Source organism: Podarcis melisellensis, assembly GCF_964234715.1.
Source record: "Podarcis melisellensis genome assembly, chromosome: 8".
In the NCBI taxonomy this organism is placed as follows: Eukaryota; Metazoa; Chordata; class Lepidosauria; order Squamata; family Lacertidae; genus Podarcis; species Podarcis melisellensis.
The window spans coordinates 52,262,333-52,289,138 of record NC_138540.1 but is presented as its reverse complement, the minus strand read 5'-3'; the positions used below and the strand labels follow the sequence as shown (position 1 = coordinate 52,289,138).

The following is a 26,806-nucleotide window of genomic DNA, read 5'->3' as shown; positions in this document are numbered from 1 at the left end:
TCACGCCTAGGGGCATTCCCCCCTCCCCTTCCCGCGCTCTCTCTCTCCCTCCCTCCTTTGGCGTGCGCTCCCTTCACGCCTAGGGGGATTCCCCCCTCCCCTTCCCGCTCTCGCTCTCTCCCTCCCTCCTTTTCTCCACCCACACACCTCCCTTTACGGCTGCTCTGCGCGTGCGCGTTGCTGCGACGCTCTTCCAGTCTTTCCCTGCACCGTGGGAGGTAAGTGCTGGCTCCTGACGCGGGTGCGTGCGGCGCCCCCTCCCCCCCGACCGCCTTCCTCCCACGGCACACCAGGCAACGTCTCGCGGCACACTAGTGTGCCGCGGAACACTGGTTGGGAAACACTGGCTTAGGCGAACTTCCTGGCACATATCCTACCCTCAGGCGCAGGATCGTAATTGGGAAGGGGGCCTAGCAGAGTTTCCATGACACTGACACCGCCCCCCCCCCAATATTATAACAAGGACAATGCGGGAGGTTTCCTTTGAGCGCATGCAGAGCGCTCTCCCCTTTGATACTTGGAGGGGCAGAGGAGGCCAGGGAGCAAGAAAGGAGCGGGGCTGTGTCCGAAATTCAAATAAGCAAGGGGTATGCGGAGATGCTTCTGGGCGCGTGCTGAGTTCCTGCCTGCGCCCCTGGATAGAAGCGGGGAGAAGGGGCGAGAGCAGCGAGCAGCCTGGAATCCCAGCACCTTCCCCGACCCGCGGGGCGAAGGGGCGGGCGCTGCGCGGCTCCTCCTCCTCCTCTCCCGGGCCTTCCCTCCGCCAGCGCCGGCCTCCTTCTCCTCCTCCCTCTCGCCTGACGGCCGCGGCGGCTGCAAAAGGCATTTCCCTTTTTTTATTTTTTCAGCAGCCGCAAGTGAGGTGAGTCGCAGCCCCTCCAGCCCCCTCCCCCGCGGGCCCCTCCGGCGCCCCCCTCCCGCCTCCCCGGGGGAAACCAGCCGGCCCCCCTCGGCCGCCTCTTCCCCCCCCCGGGGGTGTCGGTGGGGCGCCGGCACGAGGGGGCGCGAGGAGAGCGGCGGGGGGAGGCTGCCTTCAGTCTGGGGCAGGGAGGGGGGCGCCTCCTTTGTGAGCCATCCTTTCCCCCCCACCTCAGAGTGGGGTGGGGGTTGCAAAGAGAAAAGGGGGTTGCTCCCCCCCCCCATTTATCAACAGCCTCCTTTTTATTCCTGGGCTTTATTATGAAGGGAAGGGGCATGTAGAGGAATCGAAAGAGACCCTCCCGCCCCACAGCCGCCCTAGATAACACTGTTTCTTAAAGGGGGGGAGAGAGAAGATGGTCAACCCTCTGGCCCTCCCCACGGAGTGGGGGGAAATAGGTTTGAGAGTCTCTCCACCAACACTATGGAAAAAAAACCCCATAGTAGCTGGGGTTGAGTGAGGATTTTTTTGTTTTGTTTTAAGGGATTTGGGGGGGGGTGTTTGCTTAAGAAATTCTGTTGCTGAAGAGAGGTTGGGTGCCCCCTCTCTCCAAGCTCTGAATCTGGGGGCCGTAGGGTCAAGGATTTTGCTTTCCCCACAGCATGTAGGGAGGTATACAAATTAATAGATGATAATGATAACAACAACAACAAGTTGGGGGGTTTTCTGGACGGGGTGGGGGTGGGTGACAGGAGTTCAGCCCCAAGGGCAGGTAGTTGGTTTCATAATTGAGAGAGTTTTAATAGTGCCTAAGGGTAGTGAGCTATAATATGCATTCATGGGACGCTGAGCCCTATGGAGTATTATTTGGTAGGGTGGGGGAGTTTGTTTATTTTGCATAGAGGGGGAATGGGTGGGCTCTGAAGGTGTGTGTCTGGAAGTGAGTTGGGGAACATTTTGGGGTGTCTTTCTTGTATCTCATGGGCAGGCAGGTTATTTACCTGTGTGTTTGTATGTGGCTGTTTTGAGGAAGGTAACAGCCCACAGTGGCTGAGTTCTCTCTATTTGGTGGGGTCTTCCTGGCTTGTCTGTGCGTATGTACATTTTTTGTTGCAGAGTTTCTATTGCCAGGTTGACATTCTTACATGTGCTGGTGGGGAGGGGGATTTTTTGGACCCTCTGATCTCTCCTCCCCTCTCCTAGGTAAATAGTTTTTGCTGAGAAAGAGGAGACCTGATGCCTATGAAAATTTGTGAGGAGTGGACCAGAGCCAGGTGTCCTCAGGCCTTTGGGAGAGCACGTTTGTTTTCTGGCTCTGCTTGCTAGCTTCCCATTAGTTCATATGGTTGGCAGCTGCAAGAACAGGATGCTGGAGTATGATGGGCTTTTGGCTTGAACCAGTATTTCATGGAGGGGTAATTGTCTCCCACATTGCCTACTCTGGATGACTCTCTCTCTCTCCCTGTGTGTGTGCTGAAGGGGAGGGAGTCCCCATTGCTGAGTCCTCTTGGCTGTTGACTCCACTATGAGGATTCTTTGGCTGTGGGGAGAGGTGGGTGGTTGTCCCAGGGTTTCCTGCTATAAGGGAGAGAGCCTGAAGCCTCTTAAGTTAGCCTTTGCCACTCTGGTGCCCTCAAGATGTTTTAGACCAGGCATAGGCAAACTCCAGCCCTCCAGATGTTTGGAACTACAATTCCCATCATCCCTAGCTAACAGGACCAGTGGTTACTGATGAGTTGTAGTCCCAAACATCTGGAGGGCCGGAGTTTGCCTATGCCTGTTTTAGACCGCAACTCCAATCAGTTGGCCTCAAGCGTGAGAAGGGAGATTGACCTTAAGGAGAGTGGCAAGGCCTTTTGGCTTTTGCACACTGAGTATCTTAGGAACAGTAGGAGTATTCAGAAAGCCTTCTCCATTTCCACCTGCATAAGGCACTCACTGTGGGGTTGGGGAGAGTCAAGAGGGTTATCCTAAGAATTGGTTGTGAGGAAATCATTATAGCTCACTTGTTCCTGGCAGAAGGACAAGTCGAGGTAAAAACAGGCCAGATTGCAAGCCTTTCAGTTCTCAAAGCACTTATCCTGTATATATCTGTTGTTGAATATGGATATAGCCTGAAAGTGAGCAAGTGAGAGATACACGGTCTATGATGGGGCCAAAGTAGCCTGATCAATCAGTCTTGGAGTAATATAATTAGTGTGTGTTCTTAAAGCTTTGGATGTTTACGGGAGTGGGAAATCCTTCAAAACCTCTTGCACAGCATAGGCAGAAGGGAGATTAGATTGTGTATTGCTACTAATTAATAATAACATTATTTAACAATAACAAAAGGCCAGCCTTGAGGATCAGCGGTTTCCTCATAAAGAGTTTGAGCAACAAGGAGTGTTTACATGTTGCTTTGGGTTATGACCTTAGATTAGAAGGATGACACATAAGCCTGGGTGTGTGTTCTCTCTCCTTGTTCAGGTCAAACTGCAGTAACGTTGTGACTCTGCTGTGTGATTACTGGGCCGTTCCTCTGCCTGGGCCAATGCTAGATCTGGAAGTGGTTCCCGAGCGATCTCTTGGGAATGAACAATGGGAATTCACCTTGGGTAAGTAACTTTGTTGCCTTTGTCAGCATCTTGTTTATAATGAGAAGTGATGGGTATATTGGGACAAAGGGACATTCCCTCCAGTGTTGTTCTGAGAGTTATATTTAGGCTAGGATAAACCTCTAACATGTTGGAAGCATATGATGATAATTTCAAGGAAGGAATTATTTTGAGAGACATTCTGAACATTACAATGAATGACAGGGAGGGTAATATTCTGGGCTGTACACCTTCTTCATCATATAGACAGCTCTGAATGTGGTAAGTTAGCACCCCAAGAGAGAACACTATGGTAAATTTCCCTTCACTGAGGTGCTAATGCTACTTACTACATGTAAGGATTTTTACTGAGTATTTAAAATAGGGCTTCACACCTGAACTTTTCGAAAGAGATTGTGTCTAGAATTACCTTTCACATTATTTGTCAAATGAGTTTACCCACAGGTGCTTCTGTGGCTGCCCTTAAACGGGTTCATGTTTTGTTTATGCTTTGCTTTGGCACTTCCTCCTCAAGTAATTCTAGCATGTTTAGCAACAGCCATCAGGAGTCACATGGTTATTGCTCAGAACAGCATTTAGCCGTGCTGGAAGCTGGGTGCGTGAAAGGTGCAGAGTATTTTTCCAGACAAAGATTTTTGCCCACAATACTAATTTGAATGATGGTTTTAAATGCTGTGATGCTATTTAGAAGAATAATTTAAACAAGTTTTTAAAGTGATTTGAGAGCAGGTAGTTGAATCTGGAGTTGCCTCCAGTGAGAGAGAGGATTAATTGATGTGATCTTTTAATTATTTGTCGTGACCTGCCTTAGAAACCTGTATGGAAAGCAATAATCAAATGTTTTGAATTGATTTATTTTCTCGGATCACTTACTCGGCATTAGTCTATGCTGCATAGTGGACAGAGTGTTGGATTTGGGTGCAGGAGAACTGAGTTCAAATTTCCCCATGTCCTGGGTGATCTTAGCTTGGAAAATAATGACTGGTACATCTAGCCTTACAGGATGGCTGTTTTCAGTGCTTTTTTTTTCTTTCTAAAAAAATGTTTAGGGGCACTCTCATTTTGACTCAAGAAAATCACCATTTTATAGTTCAGTCAGGGAAAATAAATACAGTAAATGGACAAAAGTACAAAGATTCACAAAATGTTTAGGGGTATGTGTATACCATGCATCCCCCCAGAAAAGAAACACTGTCTGTTTTAAGGATAACATGGAATAATCCTGTGTACACCACCCTAAGCTATTTGGAGGAAAGGCAGAAGCAAATATAATCAATAGAACAATCTATAGCTAACTGAAGAATCCTTGATACTATTGTCTTGGTTTCTGTAGTAGATTTGCATTACCAGACTTTCATATTATACAGGATGTTTTCCAACAGTGTACTGCGTCCAACATCTGGTGATAGTGGTAATGAAAGCCTTAAATGAAGGCATGGTGTTGTTTTACTGAGCTCTGTAAAAATTTGTTTCAGAACTAATGTGAAATGCCAATAACCCTTTGTGTGTTTTTAGCTCCTTGTGTTGCTTCAGATTAATAGGGTTTTACTAGGAATTTAGAACTTTGAGCAAACAAAGTTGATATGCTGAAGGATGGCTGTATGTTGTTGGGCCCACACATAAGTGTATAAATGGAAGCTGGCATATACATTATGCGTATGTGAGGCAGGTTACTGTGTATAGTTTCTTCTTCTCCAGACAGCAGACTTTTACACACTCACCCACTGTCACCCACTCACTCACACCCAACCCAGTTGTACTACATGGGGAAACCAGTCTCTGCATGTTACTTGTGTTTAGTTATCGTTTATACACAATTTTAAGACTGGGTGGGGGCCAAATTACACCTCAGTACTAGGGCTTGCCGATTGGAAGGTCGGTGGTTCGAATCGAACTCAGCAATGGGGTGAGCTCCCGTTGCTCGGTCCCAGCTCCTGCCAACTTAGCAGTTTGAAAGCACGTCAAAGTGCAAGTAGATAAATAGGTATCACTCCAGTGGGAAGGTAAATGGTGTTTCCGTGCGCTGCTCTGGTTTCGCTGAGATCTCTGCAGGTCATTATTCCAGATCAGGAATAATGGTCTTGGTCCAATAAACCATGGTTTATAGACTAAGAATGAGCAGGGTGCCCACATTCTCCTCCTTTTTCTGATGCAGTGTAATGGAAAACTTCCAGGGTTTCTTAAACCACAGTTGCCTATTACATCAGGACAGAGAAAGTGTGGTTTAATCTCCAGCAGGAGATTTAATAAAAGTAAGGAAATTTTCCATTACAGTGTGCAGTACCAGGGAGGGAGGAGAGTAGACAGCATGTAGGAACTACGCTTATTCTTGGTCCAATGAACTATGATTTATTGGACAAAGCCTTTGTGTTTCAAAGCCAGTGCATTGTTTGCTCCACATCCTGATGCTTAGAGGGATTTTTGAGAGATAGCAGCAAATGGTTCGGGTAAGAAGAGGAGGATTTGTATACCAGCAGTACCATCAGAGAAAAAAGGCTCCATATCTTCACATTGTCCCTGTTCAGACATCACACTAGACCACAGCTTAAAGCATGGCATGAATGAGCTTGGGTGAGCCTTGGGCTCATATGCTCCCACCCCATTTTCTACCTCCTAGAGCAGCTGTGAGTAGTTGGGAACTTCTTGCTTCCGCTTTTGCTTACCTACACCTTGCTGTTTCATTCAAATAATCAAACTGTAGATAATGTGATTTTTGAACATTTTATGAACCTTTGCCTTGTCGTACCACAAATATGCATGCCAACCAAAAGCATTGTCAAACCCTTCCAGATCTAGGACATCAGTGTTCTCAAGAAGTAACCAATCTTTCATCCAACTGAAGGCTGCAGCTTCATAGTACAATCTCAAGTCTGGCAGGGAGTACTCTGAGTGGAACTAACATTTGCTACAACCCTATAGATCTTAAAAATACTCCCCCCACCCATCTACTCAGCTCTGGATACACTATTCCTGTACAAATAGGCCAATCCCACATAATCTTCACTATGAAACGAAAGTTTCAAGATAACTTGTTTCAAACAAACTATTGTTAACATTGTCAGAAAATCAATATTTATGGTCTGGACAAAATACAAGGACTTATTAGAAGGTAAGACTCCGAGGTGGCTATCACCAGCAGAGGCCAAGGCCTGGAAAAAACCCAATATGGAGGCTGGCTGGCCAAAATATGGGGAAATCATAGAAAAAGTTGGAGAAACTTGGAGGCTGCAGAGTTTTGAAAAACTAAAAAATAAGGTGCAAAATTGGTTTCACTATGCTCAAATTCAAGAGGTTTTTAAGTTGGACAAAAAAATAGGTTTCCAGGTGGAAAAATCGAAACTAGAGACAGAACTGTTAGAACCAAAGACCAAGGTACTTTCGAGAATGTATAACTTGCTGCTTAAATGGAACACTCAAGATGAGACAGTCAAATCAGCAATGATAAAATGGGCTCAGGATATTGGGTACAACATTATGTTTGAAGACTGGGAAAGGTTATGGACCACCGGTATGAAATTCACAGCATGTAATGCCCTGAAAGAGAATATTATGAAAATGATATACAGGTGGTACATGACCCCAGTCAAGCTTGCTAAGATATATCATTTGTCTGATAATAAATGTTGGAAATGTAAGGAGGCTGAAGGGACATTCTTTCACCTCTGGTGGACTTGCCCAAAAGTGAAGGCCTTCTGGGAAATGATTTATAATGAGTTAAAAAAGGTGTTTAAGTACACCTTTCCTAAGAAACCAGAGGCCTTCCTCCTGGGCATTGTTGGCCAGAAGGTGTTAAAGAAGGACAAAACTTTTTTTATGTACGCAACAACAGCAGCAAGAATCCTCATTGCAAAATACTGGAAGACACAAGATTTGCCCACACTGGAAGAGTGGCAGACGCAGTTGTTGGACTACATGGAATTGGCTGAAATGACCGGCAGAATCCGAGATCTGGGAGAAGAAACAATGGAGGAGGATTGGAAAAAGTTTAAGGACTATTTACAAAAATATTATAAGTTATATGAATGCTAAAAATTTGCATGATTTGAAAAATCTAGCTTCAGCAACAAGATTTGGTGTTATGGGAAATTAAGTTATAATTAGGAAGGGACTAAGGTTTAAAATGATATTACATTTATATTAAGATAAAAGTAAACTGTCAATAAGTATTTTAAACCCAAAACATAACTATTTGAAAGTACAAAGCAATACATGAAACAAGATAATAATTTGCTGACATTTTTTTATTATAAAGAACGCAGGGTGAGGGGGATGTGGGGAAGTCCGGTAGGTGATGAAAAAATGTTTTGAAAAGATGAATTCTTTTTCTTTTTTCTTTTTTCTTTCTTCTTTTAATGTTATGTACCTGACTTGATTTTTGTACTTGAGAAAAACAATAAAAATATTTATATAAAAAAAAAAAAGAGTACTCCCGTTAAAATTACGGGACCTAAATTAATCATGCCCATTAATTTCAGTTGGTCTACCCGTAGTAGAACTAATATTGGCTGTAGCCCATTATCTAGATTCTTATTCTAGTTACAAAACATTCATGGTCTAAGGCTGCTTTGGGTGTTCAGAGATGCATGTTGTCAAACGTACACCGTATGCAGAGGTTATGCATTTGTGCTTAGATCTTAATGTGAAATGGTCTTTCTGGACCAGCTTTACTTGCTGGGCAACTTTTTTTTAGTGGCATCCATTATGTTGTTGAAGTGTGTATTTGGTACAGCTCGTTCCTTTCCTACTTCAACTCTTTATGACCTTTGCAGGTCATCACGTAGTTTTGTTATTTGAAGTGAATAATTATTTATATGTATGTATGTAAGATATATCTATTTCTGTATGTACATAGCTACCAGTCCCAGCTTGTTTATCCTTGTTTGCTTTTCCTAAAAGCAAATAAATAAATGAAAGATGATTGGCACTTGTCTGTTATTCAGGTGCATCATTCTCTTAGTTGTCATTATCCTTTTAGATAATGTTCCAAAATCCACATTAGGGCAATACAGTCATACCTCGGGTTGAAGTAGCCTCGGGATAAGTATTTTCGGGTTGCGCGCTGCAGCAACCCGGAAGTAACAGAGCGTGTTACTTCCGGGTTTCGCTGCTTACACATGCGCAGACGGTCGAAAATGACGTCATGCACATGCACAGAAGTGGCGAATTGCGACCCGCGGACGTGGGTTGCGTTCGCTTCTGGATGCGAATGGGGCTCTGGAACGGATCCCGCTCGCATCCAGAGGTACCACTGTACTAACATATCACATAATAGTAGTGTGCAAGCTTTGCATGCCATAATTAGGTATTGCCCTAGTGTGGATTTTGGATTATTGTCTTATGAGCCAATATGACTGCCTTTGCTCTTTAGGTAATGTTGGCTGAAAGAATATGAATTCTTCAGCCTTTCATCTCATTACTTAGTATGTTTGCTCACAAGCGGTTTTAGTGTATCAACCTGTTTTTGGGTTTTGTTTCATTTAATTATTGTCATTGTTGATGGATCACTTTAGTTCTAAACCAGTTGCAGCCACATGTGAAATCTTTCTGTTGTTGCAGCATCTGCAGTGGACTATTTTATCATGTTGCTACCTTGGCAGACAACTGCCAATACATTGCTGTCCACCTCAAACATTTTAGTAATGTAGTGATGATGATAAATCCTTTCTGCAGAGCGATGTTGTTCTGTGGCATTCTAAATGCTGGCAATGAATCTCCTTTGGGATTCCCCTAGTAGCTAGTGGGACTGATCCATTAGTAATTCTTCCTGAATTCCTCTGGAGTAGCTGATACTCCACTGGTTTTGATCTCTGGCTTGTTGTGTAACCAAGATGTAGCTAGATCTGTGCCTGAACATTCATCTTAGGGTTAAATATACCAGTGTTGCAGTTTCTGTAAGATCAAACTTTCCTAAAACTATGCCTCCTGTAAATAGGGAAATATAGTTGCTTTTTCTTTTGGAGAGTCCATGGTGCTTTAAATTTCCAATAAGCTTTCCATTTGTAACTCTTGAATTAATTTCATCACTTGTGCCTTGTTATTCAGCACTCCTTCTCACTTTATTTGTGTTCCTACTCCCTCACTGTCCTTTACAAAACTGTAGAATGAACGCTAAATAATAAGAGGACTCAAATTTAGACCAATTGGTGGCCTAGAAGACATCTACCATTCTTTTTCTGAAGCTAAGGGTGTTTGACTCTGGACAGCGAATGAATGGCAGTCTGCTTAAGAACCCCATGCCAGCTACTAAAGGCTCCTAGATAAATAACGCAGGAGAAAATTTAAACCCAGAGCCTGGGGAGAGCTATTGAAAGGATAAGATACTAGCACATGTTATTCATATATATATATATATATATATATATATATATATATATATATATGCAGGTTTTGGTGTCCTCGGGTGTCTTCCCGTGTAAAAGTTGGGGTGTCTAGGCGACGTTTCGACGAGGTCTCACTCGTCATCTTCAGGCTGGTGCTTTCGGCTTCTTGTTACTGGAACAGAGCAGGATCTCAGTGTTTGAGTTCCTATAAATACTGTTGAGGGGGTGTGGTGTATAGCCTCCAATGTTCTGGGCAGAGAGGAAGTTCCCAGGCTGGTGTGCCTTTTCTTCTTTTGTTCCTTAATTACTTGAGGGATATCTTGAGTGATTTCTTGAGTGATATCCTGAGTACCCCCTGCAATCCCTACACAGATCTGGCTGACACAGGCCACAAAACCACAGCTCGCCCCTATACACGAAGCCAAGCCAGAGCACAACTAAGTGCAGTACAGCCATCTTCTCAGAAAAACTCTTCACAAAGTTCAAGAGGTCAAGACACAAAGACTTTAGCAACTAATCCACACCTAATGACCCACCTAAGTGGTACTCAGGATATCACTCAAGAAATCACTCAAGATATCCCTCAAGTAATTAAGGAACAAAAGAAGAAAAGGCACACCAGCCTGGGAACTTCCTCTCTGCCCAGAACATTGGAGGCTATACACCACACCCCCTCAACAGTATTTATAGGAACTCAAACACTGAGATCCTGCTCTGTTCCAGTAACAAGAAGCCGAAAGCACCAGCCTGAAGATGACGAGTGAGACCTCGTCGAAACGTCGCCTAGACACCCCAACTTTTACACGGGAAGACACCCGAGGACACCAAAACCTGCATTCCTGTACCCGTGAAAATCTACGAAAGCAAATATATATATATATATATATATTCTTATATATGATTACAAATAAAGAAGCATTTAACAACTTTTCTTTATATTCTGAATATAAAAATTATACAGTTATACATGCTTTTCAAATAAATATAAATAAATATTTTTTGAAGAATCCACTGTAGTATGCCAAAAATTAATGAAGGTCTCCCAATACATCTTTTTGAATGATTTGTTTAAAAAGCCAGTGTTGGGTGATAATCCCACACACATCTGTAGCACGGGAGGAATGGAATTCTCAACAGCCAGTTCCCAGCAGTGTTACCTTTGGTCTGACTAGGAATCTGAACCCAGGATAATGTAGAAAGGTCTTGGTTCTTGGGGGTAGGGTGACTGGGGTCCCGTCCCCCCGTCCCCTGCAAACACACTCAGATGTTGCCTGAGCAACAGTTTCTGCTTTAGTTTCTCCTGCATAAATGAATGGCCATTCCTTACTATGAGGAAAGGACTCATCACTGCACTTAGGAGGAGTGATGTGAAGGCAAAACCTCACCTTCCCCCTTTGGCCCTCAGGGATGGAAATCCCAACCACACACACTTCACTTGGCTCTCAGTCTAAACACCTTCATGCCTCTTTTCGTATTATGGTTTGAAAAAATGGTTCCATTCCTTGGATTATTACACAGTCACTTGATAAGCAAGAGATATTGAGCTGAATGTGGATAGGTTACCTAGCACTGTTAGAATTCTGTTGCTAGATCAGCTGGCATGAGCTTATTGACAATTCGCACACAGCTGAAAAAGAAGAAAAACATGCACAAGTTTGGGTGTCATGGAGTCCCGAATTTATCAAGATATTTATTTGCCCACCGAGAAGTAATTGAAGGATCAATGTTGCATCAAATATTTCTGTTTTTTATATTGTGTTTTTTACCTCAAAGATCAGCCCTCTCCGACCAGGTGCTCTCTGGATATTTTGGACTATAATTCCCATAATCCCTGACCATTGACTATGGTGGTTGGAGCCAATTGGAAACATAGTCCAAAATATCTAGAGGGCCCCAGGTTAGAGTAGACTGCCATAGACTTTTGAGCAATTCAGATGTTTGAACGTTAAGAAGAGGGTTTGTTTTCAGATTCACAGGATACCTTATAAAATAACTCAGAGCAGGTAAATACAATTGTACATTGGTCACATAATAATAACTCTAGAAATTCTTCCTTTTCCTTACTCTCCTCCTTTCAACAAACTCGTTATAAGTACTGAAGATCTGGGATGACTCTGGTGCATCATAGTAGCTTCTAGCCTCTGTGCATGTTATGGGTGATATCCAACATGAGTCATACACAAGAATAAATCCACTAAAATCAGTGGCCTTAAGAAACTCAAGTCTGTTGATTTCATTGGTTCTGTGTGAGTACGAATTAGTTAGATAGCACTCTGCATTTAAGTATATGTGTTTTGGCTTAAGTGTATACCAAAAATTGCAAAGTATGAATGCTTTAAGCAAATGTTTGAAAACTCATGTACCCAGTGCAACTTTCAGAGAACTGGTGAGGGTATACTTGCTAGTAAGGTATGAAATGGTCCCAGTGAACTTTTTGTTCGAGGAAGAAGAAAGCTGTGAATGTGTAGTTCAGACATGCTTATAAGTTTAAGAAATGAGGGATTAGAGTTAGCAAGGAAGGATTCTGGGCAAAATGAAACAGAATAAATGTATGGATATAAACAGGATTACCATCCTTGCATGTACTGAATACAGTGAAGGAATGTAAAACTGTATTTGATTTAATGTGTGATTTCATGCTCCTGTGTTAGCAATGCTGTCTCATGTCTAGCTTCTTAGAAAACAGTCTGGCATAGTGGCTTAACATGGCTGTTTCTGTTCTGGAAACACAGGTTTCTTCTAATTTGACAAGAGACTAAGTTTAGTCACTGGCTGGAAATGCTTGTGGTGTTCAACTTGTTGTTCTTGGCCACTGAGCCAGTACTGCCACATGTTGACCCTGTTGAGCAAACACATTTTTGCCAACATGGCTAAGTGGGAGCAACGTCTCTAACTCTTGTTGTTTTCCTCTTTGCAGGAATGCCATTGGCTCAGGCTGTAGCAATTCTTCAGAAACACTGTCGTATCATAAAAAATGTCCAGGTTCTCTACAGTGAACAGGTAAGTTGTGACCTAGCGTGCTTGCTTCAAAGTATTCTGTACGTTTAATTGCACAGAAAGGATGGGGAGATATGTAAATATTGTGTAATGGCATTGTGTTTGTTGCCTAGCCACATGCCACCCAGTCATCCTTTACGGTTGCCACATCCTGGAGGACGTGGCTTTCTAAAAATAGCATGCTTTTTCAGAGACACACACACACGTATACATTTAAAAAATAATTGACAGTATTTGTTTCTTGTCTAGACATTTTCATTTGTGACTTGATGTTATTGCAGCTTGCGGTTTTAAGTGACCGATCAAAATACAGCTTTTCACAAAAGCTGTATTCTGCTGTAAGAGAGGGAGTTAACAAAGTTGATGTGTTGGGAAAGAAAGGTTGCAAAGTCTCCCTCTTAATCAGAAAGAGATGGGAAAAGATTAAAGATACTCATGCTGTTCTAGAAATTGAACTGTTGAAAGCACCATGAGTGGTTGTTGTGATTGTTTTGGTTGCTGGTTTCTGTCCCTGTATCTGACTGGATAGCCAACAGTATTTGAAACTAGTCAAAAGCAAGTTTAGTCCTAATGTTGAAATAGGTAAGTGAAGTCTTGCTATAATAAGGAGGAGTGCATCTGAAATTCTACCCTTTCTCTCCAGTGTGCTCTAGAAAATTCAGGCTATTATTATAGTAGCACTGTTGCTATTGAAATCAGATATGCACCTGCAATTGTGATATTTTGTCACCTGCTGAAAACTTCTGCTCAGCCAAGCAGCATCAAAAAATTAATATGATTTGATGTTGGTTATGTGTTCTGTATTTTATGATCTAATAATTTTATGATGTTTTAATGCTTTTGTTGTACACTGCCATATTTTTAATGAATGATTCTAAGTAATAACTCAAAATAAAAGCGGGTGCTGTAATTTAAAGTTTATAGATATTTTAATTGTGCTGCTGTTGCATGATTAAAAGTTCAGTTAGTATTACAGTAATCTGCTCTGTTAATTCCTCCTATTTTATTGGTCTGCAGCAAAAAATCAGAACAGTATAGTTCATAAGCATATAAATGTAGCACTTTTGCATCTCAGGAATTTTGTCTGGAGGGGAAATGGCGAGAATTTGTGTGTGTGTGTGTGTGTGTGTGTGTGTACACACACACACACACACACACACAGACAACTGCCCATTGCTAAGTCTTGCTACATGTACTGTACTTTCTATGAAGAAGCAGATGAAAATAGTTTATATTCTTATTATAGCCTCATCCTTCAATTTGTATTAAAATCCTCAATATCTGAGTGATTTGTCTGGCCAGTGTGTAACAATTACTAGCATAATTGTGAGTAAATCCTGACCTTTTGGCTCTCTGCCATGTACATACTCTCTTAATTAAATACGTCTGTTCTCTTTTACTCCAGGTTACATGGATTTATGGCTTCCATAATGACTTTATTTATTTTGCAAATGAGAAAAGCACCCTGTTGACAATTATTCATGTGATCATATTTATTTATTTATTTATTTATTTTGTTTCATTTATTGTTTGTCCTTACACATCCCACCCTTCACCAAATGGTCCCAAGGCAGGTTACAAAAATATCACAATTATAGTAAGTGCAATGTACACTTAAAATCATTAAAACCACAAAAACACCCAATATCAAAACAACAAAGCACAGAACAGTGCATAACAATGCAGGAGGAGGAAAGAAAGCCACTCCAGTCTTGGGTAAAGAGGCTGCTTGAATTGTAGAAGTAATTTGAATGTCTCAAATTTTAACATATAACGTATATGTTATTTAACGTAGTTTTGAGTTTTAAAATGATTATAACTTTTGATCTTTGTGTAGTGATCATTCATGTTATGCAGCCTTGCCCGACTTCATGCTCTCCAATTGTGCCGCCTGGGGCTAATGGGAGTAGTCAAAAACAGCTGGAGGGCACCAGGTTGGGGAAGGCTGATGTAATGTGTCTTTAAATTGCAGCTTCTTGCTCTGGCTTATATTGCATCTCAAAGGAATTTGGTTCACTATGACATCCCCACTTTTCTGCCTGATGCCTTATGAGAATGGATTGGTTTAAATCAGCAAGGGGGGAGGGGGGAAGGCTCGTTTAAATCAAGTTTCCCATTGATACCACTTCATATACTTCATATACAATAGTGGTGGAGATCTAAAATCTGCAAGTCTGCAAATCTATAAATACTCGCATTTGAGAAAGATCAAATCTGGTTGACCACTTTGGGAATAAGACACTGAACTCGATGGGCCATTGGCCTTATCCAGCAGGCTCTTCTTACGTTCTTATCCGATTGGTCCTTCACTTACATATAAGTGATTCCTTTAACACACTGCTTTAAGAGAGTAGTCCTATAGCAAGATCTGCCAGGGTGACTGGGACAAGAATCAAGTGGATCTCTGGCTCTGCTGGGAGGTTTTTGGTGCAGCCAAGCTATGTTGGCATGATTTCCCATCCGTGGCTCAGCTGGAAATTGTTGTTGTTGTTTAGTCATTTAGTTGTGTCCAACTCTTTGTGACCCCATGGACCAGAGCACGCCAGGCACCCCTGTCTTCTACTGCCTCCCGCAGTTTGGTCAAATTCAAACTCAATACACCATTGCATTTCCCCCACCCCGGCTGGCTGAGCCAAGCCTGGCGAATCGTCAGCCATGAGAAGGAGGCATTGCGTGTGGGGGCGGGACTAGAGAAAAAGAAATATAGAAATATTTCGTCATATTACTATCCCCCCCCCCCCCGGTATTGTTACTCATACCCAACGTGGTGGAAATTCCAGACCTTCAAGAATAAGAGTGTTAGTACCAAGGATATAGGGGACGCAGGTGGCGCTGTGGGTTAAAGCCTCAGCGCCTAGGACTTGCCGATTGAAAGGTCGGCGGTTCGAATCCCTGCGGCGGGGTGCGCTCCCGCTGCTCGGTCCCAGCGCCTGCCAACCTAGCAGTTCGAAAGCACCCCCGGGTGCAAGTAGATAAATAGGGACCGCTTACCAGCGGGAAGGTAAACGGCGTTTCCGTGTGCTGCTCTGGCTCGCCAGAGCAGCGATGTCACACTGGCCACGTGACCCGGAAGTGTCTCCGGACAGCGCTGGCCCCTGGCCTCTTAAGTGAGATGGGCGCACAACCCCAGAGTCTGTCAAGACTGGCCCGTACGGGCAGGGGTACCTTTACCTTTACCTTTACCAAGGATATAACATCATTTGGAGCTTGTTGATACAGTCAAAACTTGAGAGTGGTTCTGATGGTATTTTTCCCCTCAAGAAGAGATCGGAAGCAGGTGTCCCATTGTGAGGACAAGCAAAATAGCAGAGCAGGGTGATCCCATGTTGCTGCTGGTTTTAAATAGGGTGCCTCCCATTTATTTTTCTTTAAGAAAAGGGGAACTGATGGGGAGGAAACAACTCAAGACTTTAAATGGAAACCAGGACTCTCAAGGTTTTCCGGTCCTGCTTTTCTGCTGACTGTTTAGAGATCACTCAGCGCTTTTGAGGGAACTTGGTACTTTCAGCAAACTGAGATGCCAGCCCTGTGATTGTTTACATGATCTCTTAACTAGGGATAAAACAGGTGAAAGAGAAAAGTGTCAAACTCTTGACTTTGCAAGGGCTGCTGAGTCAATCAGCATGAGTTTCTCTTCACTTTTTTCCCCCAAGTAGAGGTTCAAGTGGTTGTTTATCCTACACTGTGCTCACTGAAGTTAAGGTAACCTTAGTAATCTGATCTTGTAGCAGTTTGTAAGAAACTTTACTGTCTTGGAGGAGGAGGAAGTGGACTGTCAGTGTTGCTTAAACCTCACTATTGCTATGTGTATAACCCTTCCTGGCCATTTTAACTCTAGGAGGTTTTGCAACTTCCTGCTTTTTTCACCATATCCAGACTCTTGCTGGGAGTCACATCTGCACTGCCATGACAGTGACTCTCCAGACTGCTGGCTGTGTTGATTGCATCATTTTGGCCGTGCAGTTGATGAGACAACGGCACTTGTAGTGGTAGCTACAGCAGTGGCTCAGCTTCCTGTCCCTGGAGTCCTGTTGGCCTCTGATAATATTTAGGCCTGGCACCTTGACTTGCCTCTGGCTAGTAAGAATTACCTCTGGTAAGCACACAGGGAAGGCTGTATCTGTTTTTCTTGAAATCTAGAAATATCTTTCTTAGAAATGCACTGTCAGGTTTTATTTTTAATACCATGAGGAGTTCGATATCTAACTCCCATTCATTCCTTTGGAATATTCCCCCATTTTCATTGACACACTTGAAGTTCTGTTTATGCTTCAGAAGATATACTTGTTTCTTTTCGGAATCAGTTTTTGCCTGACTGCAATATTTGCTGAAGGAGGAAAATAAGCTTTAGGCAAAGCTTTAGATCAAAGAATCCTTCAGATCTCTTCTGCTATCCTTGAGGAGATTTTCAGACCTGGCATAAATTCATAAACATTCTGTACAGGAGCCTTCTAACAAGGCTTGCGTCATCAGTACTTAGCCCTGTTGCCTGCTAATATTTTTCCTGCATCTAGTCTAGCACTGTTGAGATGCTTGTTGACAGTTCTCATTGCTTGGAGAGAATTGCTTCTGTTTCCTCATAAACATGCAAAGCAAGAATAGTTCCCGAAAAAGGGCATTCTCTTGGTATTCTCCCATAGGGAAAAAAATACATATTTGTTTTTAGTTTCATTTTATAATCTAAAATGTATCCATAATATTATTCTTTATTTCAACAGATACAGTAATTATAACATAAAATGGTAGTATATGTTTTCTTGCTTTTAGGAGAGAGAAAAAGCAGGGGACTGCTCTTAGGGCTGGCCTGAAAGCTGCAGCTAGTATAGCATGCAGTGACTTGGCTATTCACTGAAGTAGCTTATCACAAGAAGATCACACCACTTGCAAAGGAGCTACATTGGCTGCCAGTTAGCTACCAGGCCAGCTTTTAATATTTCGGTTTTGGCCTATAAAGCCCTTAACAGCTTTGCTAACGGTATACAACAATAGGATGGATGCTTTATGCTTGAGCTTTGTTCATTTGATAATTGGCACCTGCATGCATGAAATTATTCTTTTGAAACACATTGTGGTTTGATGTGATGTGACATTTCTCTTGGTGGTGGCAGAACTGTGATGGCTCATCCCAGGGTCATTCCCCATTTGGCCACGAAGCTAACTGGGTGACCTTGGGGAAATTACTTTCTCTCAGCCTATCCTGCCTCACAAGGTCCATTCAAATCTAAGAAGTGTATGATGCCTTTGGTACCTTTGTAGCTAGAATATGTTGGTGGTGCAGACCAGGGGTGCTCTGCCTTTCTTTTCCCTCAAAGCACTAATTTTCATTTGTGCTAAGACTGTGGCAAACACTCTTTCCTCTTTGCTATTCAGGCTGAGCCACAAATGCCATATTTTGATTCCTTCCTTCCATGAAAGCACTGGGCTTCTAATTCAAGTGGCATGTGAATCTTGAGCCCTTTAGTTTCATTTCAATGGGCAAATGGGAGGGGATTTGGCAGCAGCAGCTTTTATTCCAGCCATGTTCATGGAACAATGAACTGTTCCTTCTGCCAGCTGGGAGAAAGCAGTGTCAAGGTTCTTTTTCCTTGGCTTTCCGTCATAGGAGAGCATAACTTCACAAATAACCCAGCTGCCACCAACTAATTTCTCTTTTTTTTTGTTTTCTAGTCTCCTCTTAGCCATGACCTCATCCTTAACCTGACTCAGGACGGAATCAAACTGCTGTTTGATGCTTTCAATCAAAGACTCAAGGTAAAAATATGATTTGAGAAATGCAGCTCTGCTTCTGCTTCCCCCACCTGAGGCTTAAATGTGCATGCACTCCCAAAATGATACCAACAGTGTTCTGACTAACAACTGTGGGACTGTATCCCCATGGCAACTGCTTAAGTCATTTATTTAGATCTTGTGTGTGATTGTCTAATATAGTGAACTGATTTTTTGTTGAAGTGTGATGATGGCATTATAAACTTACATTATTATTATTGTTTTATCTATTTATTTTGCCCTGAATAATGTAATTGTATTTAGGTAATGTGCCAGTGGAAAGGTGATCATAGCTCAGGGAACAGAACACTAGTTTTGAATATATACAATGCCTGACATCCTTCACATCCTGGATAGCATTATTGCTTTGTTAGGAAGAGGCCTACCAAATATTAGGTAAAGGTAAAGGGACCCCTGAACATTAGGTCCAGTCATGGACGACTCTGGGGTTGCGGTGCTCATCTTGCTTTACTGACCGAGGCAGCCAGCGTACAGCTTCCGGGTCATGTGGCCAGCATGACTAAGCCGCTTCTGGCGAACCAGAGCAGTGCACGGAAACGCCGTTTACCTTCCCGCCGGAGTGGTACCTATTTATCTACTTGCACTTTGAGGTGCTTTTGATTTGCTAGGTTGGCAGGAGCAGGGACCGAACAACAGGAGCTCACCCCATCGCAGTGATTCGAACCTCCAGCCTTCTGATCAGCAAGCCCTAGGCTCTGTGGTTTAGACCACAGCGCCACCCGTGTCCCTACCAAATATTAAAATGTGTATAAATGGGGTGTGTGCCAGCTCTGGCTTTCTTTTGCAGCCTCCTCTACCTACCCTTTATTTCCTCTCTCTCGCTCTCTCTTTCCCGAACTGCCTGTCAATGTTCACTGCCCCATTTGCACAACAACTTGGGCGTTTTTCTTCTCCCTACCCCTAGTCCTGTTCATCTTTGGTCTGCCTTGGTCAGACCCCACCTGAGGTTTTTAAACAGAGGTTGGATGACCATCTTGTCAGGGATTCTTTAGCTGTGTTTCCTGCATTGCATTGCAGGGGGTTGGACTAGATGACCCTTGGGGTCTCTTCCAACACTTTTCTTTGATGGTTCTATTATTCCTATGTCTCTCTTTTATTTATTTATTTAAATATTTATGTACCACTGTTTTATAAATACATCATCATCATCGTCGTCATTATTAAAATGTGTGTACCACCCTATACCTGCAGGTCTCAGGGTGGTTCACAAGACAAAATCACAATATAAAAACACAAAATACATAGCTTTAGGGATGTTAAGAGACTAGTGGCCTAAGCACAGCTCAAGAACGTGCTCAGGAATAAGCAGTTTTAGAGAGCACACAGTGGAATAGAGTGTTTGTATGAGCTAAGTGATCACCATACCAGTCCCTTTCTCTCATTATTTTAGCCCTTATCTTGGAGCTCTTTGTTCTTTTCCTTATGCCATATTGAATCATCAGCTTATAAAGAAATGTTAGCTGAAAGTTGTAGATGACTGTAATTCTTGTTGAAAGGGGGAAAAGGCATACTCCCCCCCCTGCAAAAAAAGCTGGAGAACCAGTCCTATTTTCCATCTACAAGTTCTGTTTCTCTTTCTCTCTTTCTCTCTCTCCATGGGTGTGTGTGTGAGAGAGAGAGAGATCAACCTAACATACATCTGTCCATCTCTCTGCCTAAGTGCATCTCTCTGAATCACATACAACCTTTTCATAGGAAATGCTCACTACCAGCTTCATGTAGCCAGCAAACCGGACCAGCTGCTCAGCAGGGAAGCCATCCATGCCACTTCCTTTTGAAGCAACCAGAATGCAAAGGGATGGACCCTTGGCAACTGCTCTGCACTCTTCTACCATTCCACCTGTCTGCCTCCACCCCCCCCCACACCATGGGTTGTCAACCCAACACCCATGGGCACCAGGAAAGGCCATTGTGGGTGCCGCAGGCACCGGGGTGGCAATGCCCACACTACATGTTTGCCTCTTCTTGCACAAATGAAATATTAATATGAAGAATAATTGTTATTCTTCCCCCTAAACCAAATTCTAGCCACAGAAATTACATGGTGCTACCCTCTGTTTCATTTCTTTTCCTTTTCCTTTTTTTTTTTTAAAGAGCAACATAAAGTCACTGAGTGTTCTTTCATTGAAACTGTCAAGAAATGCTTTTCATTGACAGTGGTTTCCCCCCACTCCCTGGTTTTGCCCGCACATTAATTTGCTTAGTTCCCCTCTCTTTTTAATGAGAGGCTTTTCTTTCTATTGCTCATAATGCTTTTTCGCCGCTTACTTGGTAGAACATAAAGTGCTTTGGTAAACATTCACTTGTACATGAATCAATACCATGCTGTTAAACATTCACAATTGATTTCTTACGCCGCTCCATTGTGTATAACACCCTTTCCCAACCTGGCACCCTCCAGAAGTCCAAACTACAAGTCCTGTCAATCAGATTTGCTAGGCATTGGGGTAGGGCTTTAGTGAACTGAAATATACTGGTTTGGTAAGTGTTCCCTCTGCTAAGTCCAGGAGAGGGAAAACATTTCAGTGCTGGACTGATGACTGCAAACCTCAGGTGATCTTAGTCCTAGGACTGACCAACATTTGCATTTCCAAGAGCTGAAACAAGTAATATGTGAGCTATCCAGTGGCTAACCGCTTCAAGTGAAATGTCTTGCAATAAAGAGGTTCATTTCTACGTATAAAAGCAATCCTGCTCAATTACTGCAGGCCAGTTCCTTGAAAAGGGACTCTAGGGTAATATGTTGCTTGTGGAAGGAACACTGTTCAGTTTCAGAACTCTTAAATGCAGAAACCCTATTTTGGATGGAGTAGCTACCTAGTGGCATTCTTTATAGATAATTAACCCTTGCTGCAACACTCCGTGATACATAATGTTATGTCCATTTTGCCAACCTTAGAAATCACAGTGGGGCATGTGAAGGGAGCTGTTGTTTAGGTGGGTGGGATCTTGGCCATTTAGCACCTTATAAGTCAGAAACAAAGCATGCAGGTGGCGCTGTGGTGTAAACCGCTGAGCCTTGGGATTGCCAATTGGAAGGTCGGCAGTTCGAATCCTCGCAACCGGGTGAGCTCCCGTTGTTCGGTCCCAGCTCCTGCCAACCTAGCAGTTCAAAAGCACACCCAAAATTGCAAGTAGATAAATAGGTACCACTCCGGTGGGAAGGTAAATGGTGTTTCTGTGCACTGCTCTGGTTTCACCAGAAGCAGTTTAGTCATGCTGGCCACATGACCCGGAAAAACTGTCTGTGGACAAATGTCGGCTCCCTCAGTATGTAAAGCGAGATGAGCACCGCAACCCCAGAGTTATTTGCGACTGGACTTTACTGTCAGGGGTCCTTTACCTTTACCTTTTAAGTCTGAAATAACAGAAGCAGATGCCCCAAAAAGCTATTCCGACTTATTGTAGACTTGCACAACATCACCTAAAGTACTGTACATGGGTCTACATCAGCCACAACAGTCTGTACTAACAACAGCTTCAGAACAGTCAGATATGACCATGCAGTGTCTGTTGCAGTTGCCCAGTCTAATGGTTATGAAGGCATGGAAGTGGTTGCAGTTCAGACTGCAAAGGAAATTGTCACAGCCAGCTGCTCACCAAATGAAATCTACATTTCAGCATTTTGTTCAACCTCTGGGTGAAGTCATCTGGAAATGCTTATGATACTTAGGACTATTCTCAGTTTCATGAGATCCCAAAGAGGTGGTGGAAACTCTTAGCTGGTTTTAACTGGCAATGAGGACTTGAAAGTTGGAAGGGCAAACTTAAACTTAAGCCAAGCAACCAAGCAAATTGTTCAATACAAGACTGTTGTATTATGTCTTGATTTGTTTGTACTTATGATTACTTTATTGTGAAATGGAATGGAGATTCTTAAATATGCTAAAAGCAGTCCTGGATACTACTTCATCTTAATAGTAGATTATCTGTTCTCCCACCCAGTTCTTCCTCATGAAACCTCTTGACTTTTACAGGCACCAATGGGAGCATTTCTCCCAGTGCTAATAGCAGCTTTTAAGTAATGGGTTTTTGTTTTGCAAATATGGTAGGGAAGATGAGTTAAATTCCCCCTCCCATAGCAAAGATAAAAATAAATATATGTGCCTAGTGTAACATCTTGTTAACTACAGTAGCAATATGTGAACCCACTTTCACTAAAATCATGTTTGAGCCACTGACCATAAGCTTCTTCTAACAATGATGGGGGGGGGGAGGAAATCACTTTTTAAATATAAAACTCAGTTTTCAAATTTTTTAGCACATGCTCACAGTGCCACTTGGGAATTGTGGAGCTGAGAAAGACATGCAGCACTGTGTCACCTACGCAGCTGAGCAGTGCTCCTCTTAACTGTGGGTCATTAGCTCTGGGCCCACCCGTATGGACTGTTGGACTATGGATGAGGCCTCAGCAACTCCCCTCCCCTCCACAACCTATATACCCACACCATGGCTGATCAGTGGTACCAAAGGCAGGCCTTATAAGCTGCAGTTTCTTCCTGTGGTTCCCCACTCTAGAGCATGTTTGGCGGAACCTCAAGATTTGTAAAAACACATGGCATCCATATAGAAAGAAAAGACGAGGGAGCCCAAGGTCCTATCACTACAAAGTCTGCACTTGGTTGTGGCAAACCTTTTATATTCAGATAGAAATAGAGGGTGCCATCCAAAGTATGCAATTGGGGAAATCACCAGGACCAGATGGGCTGACTGTGAGATATTATAAGGCACTGAAGGAATGGCTGATACAACCACTGAAAGAAGTTTGTAACCAAATTTTGGAGGGGGAAAAGGCTCCCGAATCGTGGAAAGAAGCATTCATCTCACTTATACCGAAGACAGAAACTGAGAAACATCAAGTTAAGAACTACCGCCCTATATCACTTTTAAATGTGGACTACAAAATCTTTGCAGACATTTTAGCAAAAAGATTCAAAAAAGTGTTACAAGAGGAGATTCATAAAGACCAAACAGGCTTTCTCCCTGGGAGACATATGTCAGACAATGTGAGGAATATTATAGACATTTTGGAACTGTTGGAGTCTGACATTAACAGAAAAGCAGTTTTGATTTTTGTGGATGCGGAGAAAGCCTTTGATAACATTTGTTGGAGTTTTATGAAGAGGAATCTCCAAGGGATGGGGGTAGGCCAAAACTTTGAAAATGGTATAGGTGCTGTATATTCTGAACAAAGAGCTAAACTAATTGTGAATGGTATGGTTATGGACGAAATCCCAATAGAAAAAGGGACACGACAGGGATGCCCATTGTCCCCTCTATTGTTTATATCAGCCCTGGAGGTACTGTTGAATATGATCAGAAGGGACCAGCAGGTAGAAGGAATAAGATTGGGAACAAAGCATTATAAGTTGAGGGCATTTGCAGATGATCTAGTTCTGACTTTGCAACAACCTGAAGCCAGCACAAAAAGAATTTTAGAACTTATTGAAGAATTTGGCCAAGTGGCAGGTTTTAAATTAAATAAGCAAAAGACAAAGGTGTTGGGGAAAAATCTGACGCTGGGGGAAAAAGAGAATTTTCAAAGGGAAACCGGTTTGGAAATAACAAAAAAAGTTAAATATCTGGGGGTGAATTTAACATCTAAAAATGCGAATCTATTTAAAGATAACTATGAGAAATGTTGGTTGGAAGTTAAGAAAGATTTTGACACATGGTCTAGGTTGAAACTTTCCTTGTTAGGCCGAATTGCTGTTATTAAGATGAACGTATTGCCGAGATTGTTGTTTCTATTCCAGACACTGCAAATTTTGGATAAGATGGACTGTTTCAAGAGGTGGCAGAAAGATGTATCTAATTTTGTCTGGCAGGGCAAAAAGCCCAGAATAAAATTCAAAATCTTAACAGATGCAAAAGATAGAGGGGGCTTCGCCCTGCCGGACTTAAGACTTTATTATGAAGCAGCAGCTTTTTGCTGGCTGAAACAATGGCTACTTCTTGAGAATACAGACATCTTAGAAGTGTGCATGCACACAAAGCTCATACCAAGAACTAACTTAGTTGGTCTTTAAGGTGCTACTGGAAGGATTTTTTTTTGTTTTGACTATAAGGAATATGTTAGAGATGAAAGCATTGCTGCAAACAGATCTGTTCATCTTGAACTAAGATTTTTCCCCAAAGATTTTTCCCCCCTATACTTTTTGTGCCCACGGAAAACTGTTACCTTCATTAAATCCTATTAAATTCTGTGGTTTTTTTTTTCTCCTTTAGATGCTATAATGGACATTTTAATTAGTTAATTAAATTAATATGCTCAATAAATGTCTGGTGTCCTTAGTGGGATAGATAATCAGCATGGCTTGCTTCTGCCCCATATTTTGGTTCTTATTTCACCTTTCTTTCACTCACTCCCATGCATTCATTTTTGCCCTCCTCTTCCTATTTACCTCGCTGCAGCCTCACTCTGGTACTTACACTCATATTCTTTCCTATTTTCTAAGACTTTGGCCTGGTTTGCAGATAATGCTAAAGGATGGTGGTTACTACATTCATGAACTTCTAGACTCACATGCCATTTCTCTACTTCCTTTAGCTGTGAAGAGGATATTGGAAGCTTTTAACAGTTACTTGCCATGTCCAAACCTGCTGTGTCCAAACTCTATTGCTTAAGGAAACAAACTGACTTCAAACTGTGGTTAATTAGCCGAACTTATTTCCTCAAACTGAAGTTCTTGGTTTGGACAAAACCAGAGCTTGCTGAAAATGGAAGCAGAAGCTTCTGATCTTCTATCTGTGGCTACAGCAAAGAAGCAGAGCCCATAAGCCTGAGTTTGCCAGAGTTCATACCTGCAGTACTAAACCATCACATACTTATTTATTTAGAAAACTTGCACCCGCCCTTCCAACACTTGTGCCTTGCTCAGGGAAGCTTACAACAATATTTTAAAAACCTGCCCCATAAAATCCTAAAGCAACTACATTTGAAACAGAAAGAGACACAGTGGACAGACCCTTATTTTAGAATGTTTTTATTATATAACCGTCATCTGCGTGGCAAGGGTTGGGCAATATCTTGGTTTTCAACATCGTGATATATCAGCAGCTAAATACCATGATATGTTGATATACCACAGTGTCTGCAATATATCTTGGCTGCTTCTTCCTCCCCACCTTCCTCCCACCACCCAGCCCTACCAAGCCCCAATACTGCTCTGGCTCACATGAGCTGGAGGCGCATCAGGAGCTGGAGGGGCTTTACTGAACTGCTCAGTGGGGTGCGGGAAAAGCTTTTCAATACTTCTCAACAGTCCTACTGTTCGTGTGTGTCCATGTGTGTGTATCCATCCATGCATCTCTCTCCCCCCTCTCAATGCCAGTCTTTTACTTTTGTAATAATGGTATTTTTCCTGTTTTCTTAGGTGATTGAAGTTTATGACTTGACTAAAGTGAAGTTAAAATATTGGTAAGTGGTCATTCAAATAAATGTAGCCACTTATTCCTTTTCCCCCTCTTAGGGTTGGCAGGACGTCTGCCATTGAGAAAGAACAGCTGAAAAGTCACTGAGCTAAAAGATATCCTGTTCAGCCTTATCCCTTCTTGGCTTAAGAAACTGAGACGAGACACTCATCTCATCTTCATAGCTAACATAAGACGCATGCTACAGTCCTCAAAACTATGGTTTACCTGAAAGAATCCTGGAAGGGTTTGGTGAGGGTGCTGAGATTTCTCTTTTGGAGATCTCCAGCCACCTTTACAGTTTCTTAGGGAAAGGGAATGGTCTTTAATAAGGATCTGTCCTCAGGTGATCTTAAGGCTTAAGCTGTGCTCTTCTACAAATTGTCCCTCAGCTAATTTTTGTGTGCTCTTGTGTGACAATGCAGATATAACTGCTGAAAACAAGGAGCGGGGAGAGAAACTGGCTTTAAAAGTGGCTTCATTTCAGGCCCTCAGAATATCTTACTCTGCTCAGTGAAGCACATAATTGAAACAAAAGCCTCTTTTCCTGTGTTTAAAAATGTATTGAGTATATTTCTACTGTGTTTTTCTTGGTGACTTTCCAAAATATCTTCATTCATAAATTTCACAAAAGACTTCACGGAAACCTCACTGAAGCAGCGTTGCACAGAGCATCCATATAGGTACTATTTCATTCTGTAGAAGGGGAATAGTCACCTTCTTCTCTGAGTGACTGTAAAAATAGTTAAGTTCGGAATGAATTGTGAAGATGAAAGACTCATGAAGCTGTTTTATAAGTGACTTTGAATACAACAAATATTTGAACCAAATCTGAT

At 42.5% G+C, this 26,806-nt stretch overlaps 1 protein-coding gene across 1 annotated transcript in view; it reads left to right on the top strand.

The window, feature by feature from the left end:
* The first annotated feature begins 733 nt into the window (after positions 1-733).
* The window catches only part of PHAF1 (phagophore assembly factor 1), a 46,756-nt gene continuing 20,683 nt past the window's right edge, over positions 734-26,806 (top strand). Inside the window, exons 1-5 of the mRNA XM_081920335.1 lie at positions 734-862; positions 3,326-3,453; positions 12,691-12,773; positions 18,438-18,521; positions 25,934-25,977. Coding sequence (XP_081776461.1) covers positions 3,390-3,453; positions 12,691-12,773; positions 18,438-18,521; positions 25,934-25,977 — 275 coding nt within the window. The 5' untranslated portion in view covers positions 734-862; positions 3,326-3,389. The remainder of the gene's footprint in view (positions 863-3,325; positions 3,454-12,690; positions 12,774-18,437; positions 18,522-25,933; positions 25,978-26,806) is intronic.